Here is a 6,898-nt window from a genome sequence, read left to right on the forward strand (position 1 = left end):
AATATAAAGTTCTATTTCATACAATAAAACCTTTTATAGAAACCATTTTAAAATTAAGTAGAACTTCTCAGCATTAATATGTGAGGTATAAGTTCTTCTAAAGGTTCCTTTAAAGGTTTTCAAAGAAAATGCTAAACCTAAAAACACTGTCCTTTCTGTCAGTTCCCAAATTAAATCTACTTAGAACAAAAACAAAAATTGATAGCTCAGTCACATACTACTTAAATAATATTGTTCAGGCATCTCTAAAATCCTCCATTTTTTCAAGTATGGAAATAGAACTCAAATATTTCACAATACAGTACTAAACAGATGGAGTATTTAGAAAAGATTCTGTTGTCATATGGCACAATATTAACGTTTTATTTCTTCAATACGTTTTGAAATAAATATCCTGTTTTTGTTGTTTTTCTTCTAAAAGGCCAAAATTATAATCTACATTAAGATAATCTGACTGTGGTAAGACTTAAGAGTGTAAAATACAACATCAATATTTTATCACAAAAGTAAAGCTGGTAACAAATTATAAAAGGGTCTGGTATTCTACTCAGACATACTCAGGGATTAAAGCTCATCATGATAGAAATAGTCATCATGGAGCTGTCTGCCATAATCCGTGGCTTCACTGGTAAGAAACAAGTCCTGGTTTTCCAGAATCTCTTCTTCAGAGAGCCTTTTGTCACCATCCAAATCCATTTCATCAATGAGATGAAGAGCCTTTAAAACAAAATAAAAAGATGTCAAGTGTAATAAGCATTTTCAGCAAGACGTTCACAATTTAATGTGACTTGACTTGTCAAAACCATCCAGTACTATCAAGTACTATGCAAGTACTATCACTGTCTAAGTATCTAAAAATATTACACATTGTTACTGGTTCTGTTTACTGCTGTTCTCATTAACTCCTTTCTTAATTTCTACTGCGTTCTGCCTCCTCTCCAGTCAAATCCATTCCAGGATATATTAAGGTAAAGCAAATTATTATAACCCACTTGGAGCCCCTATAAGTAAATAAAAATTATTATTCTATTCACTGTACTATCAAATTAATACATGATACAATCTTAATTTCCTCATCTCCCTGACAACTAAAACAGTTCATAAATTCAAAACATAGCAATGCATTAATCCTAAATAACTCCATTATTTCTTTCTTTGGCTTAAGATTTTGAACTTCTTTTCCTATCAACAGCACCAAATTTCTGCAGGGGAAGGGGTTGGGAAGAAATAGTCATTCTGTAACACTCACCTCTTCTTGTGCAATACCCTGATTATTGGGTACTACCCAAGATAACAGCTCTTGGGGATCAAGCCTGCCATCGTTATCTTTGTCATAATCATTCACGAATCTGTCTTTCTCAACAAGTATCCATTCTGGATCTTCACTTGCAGCTTAATATAAAAAAACACAAATATACATACACAAGAATATCATATGTATCCAATAAGAAGTTTGGTATATCCCTAGAATAAAGGAAGTGAATTTAAAGTTTACTACAAAAAGGACGCCCAATGGAACAGAATTACTTAACTGAAAAGTCCTGAAAATAGGTACAAATATATAGTAATTTTCAAAAGTGACACTTAAGTCTAAACAACTCATAGTTTTAAAATCATTGCATATTATCACAAACTAATAATTCTGTTAACTGCTGCTACTTGTTCTGATATCTAGTTTTCCCAAATGTAAGTTGGGTAATGTTTTTATATGTACATCATGTGACTATAAAAATCGTCCTACATGTTCTCACAAAGTAAACTGATGTGTAATTTTAAAGTGATATTCACAATATGTAAAACTGGTGACCAATTTTAAAATGGCATTGTTTTAAGCAACAATTCTGAAAAAAACCCAGCTGCTTATAGAAAGGCAAACTCCTAATTTCAAATAGTTTTTCATCTTCTATAGTTTACATCAGTATAGTATTTTGTGTTCCTTTCTCTTTTACGATCTATATGTGAAGGTACAGGATTCTGTTTAAAAATATCAACCATTACTTCCTTCCTCATTTGAATTGATAATTACATTATATTTGTTTGAAAATGAAGAAAAATGTTTGAATCTAGACGTGAAGGTGTAAGTGAACAAGACAGTATTCTCAGGTAAGCTATAAATCCATTTGTTGAACTCCTATTATAGTTAACTTAGCAGAACAAGGAGAAATCTCGCACAATTCCTCTTGCTACATTTTCCTGTCAATGAGAGCTCTCAGTGAGCAAGGCTGTCTTTCAATTGCTTTCTTCTTTAATTCCATTTTTTTCCTCCTTCCATATTCCCCCAGGTGACTTACTTGGATCCCGCCTGTAATCACCGAGAAATTCTTCCAAACTAACAAATCCATCACCATTTTTGTCATGTTCTTCTAAAGCCTCCTGAATGACAAATTCCTATTGCATGTTCATTAAAAAAAAAAAAATTAGTCACAAAATTTGGAATCCCACCACCATCTCATTCAATCTTACTACAGAACTTTTTTAGGAATAATCATTTCAGTCATCCATACTTTCAGGACAATTTTTCTAAACACTGGAATTTAGAAGCAAGAATAAAACCCCAAGTATTATACTAAATAGCTTTAAATTCAACATCCTTAAGCTTCTGGTTTGTGAAGAACTCCATTTTCACTCACCTAAACCGCCTCAGCATTAAACTCATGCTCCTATTTTCTGCATATACCCCTCCCTCTTAAGAATGACATCTCTGACTACAACTCCATTTGCCCTCCAATCCATTAACAACCCTAAAAGAACACTTACCTTAGGTCACTTTGCATAGAACTGTTGCCCTACCTCCAGATCTACAATGACAGCCCTCCAAAAAACCTCAACCTCCTTTGCTTCCTCTTCTACCAAACCTACCCCATCCATCCCAAACTGCCCCCAAATCTGTTCCTCACTCTTAGCAAGGCTTCTTACCAAACAACCAATCCTTTTCCCTGACCGCAAGAGTAGATGCTTTCTAGCTTGATGACCTGTTGGGCTGCTTTGGTACTGCCCTCACTGCCTTCCTATCTCCTCTTGTGCCATTTTCTTATGCCAATCCCCTTCCTGTACATCAGACCCACATCACTTTCTCCTTCTTTCTTCCAGAACCATAAAGTCTAAAAAGGAAGACAAAAAAACATAAACTTCATACTTATAAATTAATTTTTGCCATTTCAGTAGGCCCTCACTGCAGCTTAGAAGTCTGCCTCTGCCTCAGTTTCCTTAACATGCTCTCTACAGCTGCTTTTTGAAATCTCCACCTCTACTTTCTTTGAACCTCACTGCAACCCTCCCCAACACACACTTGCAAAGACCCTCCTACTTTTCCAAACATAATACAAGTCTTCTGAAATGCTTCCCTGTTTGCCAGCATTGCAGCCCCCACTCTTAGCCGCCTCGGTGTTCATGCCTACTCCTCTCGCCCTTCTCTCCAATCTCAGGAGTTAAAGCTCTCTCTCCTCTAGAGCAAAGCCCTTAACTGTCTTCCTCCATCCCAAACTGTACCACTTTCCCAGTGCTTTCTTTCACTCTTAGCTCCTGCCCCTGTCTAGCCTTCAATCTCTTCCCCTTCAGCTTCTTCTACTGCCTTGAAGCACATTCAAGTCCCCAGGACTTTGGGGCACTCTTCAACTACAATCCTGGTTCTTTCCTTATTCCCTGCGTCCCACAGGGTACACCTACCATTCTCATTTCCTCACTACCCACTGCCTCCCTCACAAGACCTTTCAATTCAGATTCTAGCATCACAACTGTAATGAAAATATACTCTCAAAAGTCTCCGATTCTAGACAAATCCAGGGGCTTTATCTATATTGGTATGAAACAGCACTTAAATACAAGTATTTTTTAAAACACAGCTAACATCTCTTCCGATTTTTTTTCTATTTTCTTTTCAAGTTGGTTTTTTAAATCATATGTTACAAATCTTATATATAGAAATTGGGATCCTAGTCTAGGGATCCAAAGATTAGTTTTAGAGGGAGTATCTGAGAATCCTCTAAATTTATAATTCAATATTTTATGTGTAATTTTTCTGGGAAAGAGTCCATAGTTTCTATCATATTCTTAAGGGAGTCTGTGATCCAACGAAAGTAAAGAACCACTGATCAAAATGATTATTCTCCATTCAAATAATCCTCTTGGGAAACAATAGACTTATTTCAATAATGCTGCCATGATTAAATGAATTTTCAGAACTACGTAAGGGAAAATATCAAGTTAAATTCTGACTTTTAATCCACAGTAGAATCACTTAGATGATCTTGTACTCTTGCCTTTTCCTATAATATATCCTTCAAAGGGAAAGAGAGATACACAGAAACAATTAAGGTAAACAGGAATTAAGGAAGCAGCTCCGAATGAGACATCACTTTATGGTCACACATCTTACATGCTGCCATCGACTTGAACACAGCACAAAAAGCACAATCAAGTAGAGCCATCCTGACATACCCATTCTGTCAAAGGCACTATCTTTATCATTGTTACACAAGCCCAAAACCTCAGGGTCATCTCCGACCCTTCTCTTCCCTTCCCTTAATACTTATTTAGTAAGTCAACATTCCTGTTTATACTTTCTTCAAAATGTTGCTCAAATCTATTTCATTCCATTGCTGTTTTGTACTCCAGGGCCATATCACATGATGTCTAAATTATTTCATTGCTTTTTCTGGTCATTCAATTGTTCTTCAGTCTTCAATTGTTCCCTATCCTCCAGACAATCTAGATCTAGCATACTCTGCCTGCCATCCTAGGGCTCAATTAGCTTGTCCCAACTTAATTTTGGCACTAAATCATGCCCAGCACTGTTCTTAAACTAGGCCATGTATTTTGTGCCAAGTGAGAAATAAGAAGCTTCACAATGGCAAGAGAATGGCAGTATCTTGCCACTGAGCTATGGAGAAACATGTTTCTGCAGCCTTTTTATTCAAGGCAGCAAGTCCCAACCGTGACTCAATAAACAAAGAGCTACATCTTCCCTTCCTAAAATACCCACGGAACCAAGCCACACAGCTGGAGGCTGATGCCATGCAACAGATCTCAATATAAATGTTTAGTCTCTTTTTTGCTGTTACATTAACAGTCACACTGCTCCCCAGTGTGACTGTTTCTGCCCTGAAGAAGTTGCCAGATCATAGTAGGGACTCAATCAATGTTGAGTTAAACTTAGAATTCAACAAAAGTTTTGAAGAGTTGGTACTTCTTTTAAGTACTAAAGGGTAAGAGGACTCATTATGTCTAAACTTGCCAAAACATTAGTAGTTATTAGCAGCTGCATACCCCACCACCCTATGAAAAGTGATCCAAACATGATGTGTTTTTCCAGACCAAAAGCTTTCACAAGCGAGACCATAAATTAAACAGAAGTTCTAGTGTTACTAACATTGAAAAACCAGAGAAAGTCTGAAAGTTACAAAAGGGTAAGGCAGTTAAAGGTAGTGCAGCTATGAGAGAAAATAGCCAGAGGAAGTTGTTCACATACAGTACAGAAATTAAAAAACTCAGTCCTTCACCTTCTCCCTCCCAATAAAGAACCTTGCCACCACCAGAAACCCTCCTGACCACTCCTAATCTTAAGTGAGGATAATTTTGAATCCTTTTGAATCTTCCTGTCTCTTAAAATTCTGATTGTTATATAATTCATTTTAATGACTTAGTAAAAGATTTTGAAGGTTTGGTTACTCAATAATTCTCTTACGATTTTCTTCCTTACCGTCATATAATAAACTTCTTCAGGATGCTCAAAAGCAATAAATTCTTCAAGATTTAAAGCAGGATCTGAATCTTGGTTAGCTTTTTCAAATCGTTTCTTGTCCTTTAAATGAAGCTTTGAAAATTAAAAAATTTTGAACATGTTTAAAGGTATCATTAATGCCATATCACTTAAAATACTTTGAAAAATACAAACTATGTGAATTTTAAAGTACATTCTTATACATTATCTCATTTATCTTCAAACCATCCCTTTGAAGGTAGGTTGAGCAAATAATAACAAACATTATCTTTGTATTATTTGGGGAGTACAGAGACACAAGCTCTAGAGTCATATAGACCCAGATCTGAATTCCAGCAATGTCACTTACTAGCTGTGGTACTCAGGGAAAACGGCTTAACCTCTCTGTTTTCCTCATTTATAAAACTGGGATAAAACAACTTCTATTAAAGCAATTGGGATAAGAATCCCTATCCCACAATTAATAAACATTAAGTATTTAACGAGTGATGTATATTACCATTATTGATAAGAAAAACTGAGATTAAATGATTTGATTAAAAGTCAGAAACATAGCTAAAAAAATAATACCAAATGTGGGTCCTCCCTGTTCTTTCTACAGTACTATTCAGTATTCCTTAATAATTAATCTCAATACTTTTTTGAATGACCAAAAAGCAATAAATTCAGACCATGTATTAAATCTTGACAAGGCTTTTAAAATTTGTTGCTGAGGCCAGCACGGTATGCCTGTAATTCTAGCACTTTGGGAGGCTGAGGCACGAGGATTGCTTGAGCCCAGGGGTTTGAGGTTGCAGTGAGCTATGATGACAAGCTGCACTCTAGCCTGGGCAACAGAGTAAGATTCTGTCTTAAAAAAAAAAATATGTTTCTGCTCTTCTAAATGACTTTTCAAAAGTACATTGTCATGTTTCAGAAAAATAGTCCTCTTATGTTGAGAATCTCATACTATTAGTATATGTACCTAATATTTGGAAGCCTATTCTGAGTAGGCTCTTTATAGTGCTAATTCTGTATGTTCAGACATAAACACATCAAAAGTTTAAATGGATCCATTATGAGGCCAAATAAACACACCTCCTTTTCTACTTTCTCTCCCATCATCTTCTCCTTCTTTTTTTAAGTATGCTCAAGTAGTAAAATGATTCAGGAGCTATTAGGAACAAGGCTGCTTTTGAT

The 6,898-nt window shown here is 35.7% G+C and overlaps 1 protein-coding gene across 2 annotated transcripts in view; it reads right to left on the reverse strand.

Moving 5' to 3' along the window:
• Window positions 1-414: 414 nt before the first annotated feature.
• RCN2 (reticulocalbin 2, EF-hand calcium binding domain) overlaps window positions 415-6,898 on the reverse strand; it is a 14,349-nt gene continuing 7,865 nt past the window's right edge. For both annotated transcript variants that reach the window (XM_012651889.1, XM_012651888.1), the window contains 4 exons: window positions 5,699-5,812; window positions 2,292-2,388; window positions 1,250-1,392; window positions 415-717 (listed from right to left, as the gene is read on the reverse strand). In XM_012651889.1, the coding sequence (XP_012507343.1) occupies window positions 565-717; window positions 1,250-1,392; window positions 2,292-2,388; window positions 5,699-5,812 (507 nt within the window). In that variant the 3' untranslated portion in view covers window positions 415-564. The remainder of the gene's footprint in view (window positions 718-1,249; window positions 1,393-2,291; window positions 2,389-5,698; window positions 5,813-6,898) is intronic.

The sequence above is a fragment of the Propithecus coquereli genome, unplaced genomic scaffold (genome assembly GCF_000956105.1).
Source record: "Propithecus coquereli isolate 6110/MARCELLA unplaced genomic scaffold, Pcoq_1.0 Scaffold372, whole genome shotgun sequence".
Lineage (NCBI taxonomy): Eukaryota > Metazoa > Chordata > Mammalia > Primates > Indriidae > Propithecus > Propithecus coquereli.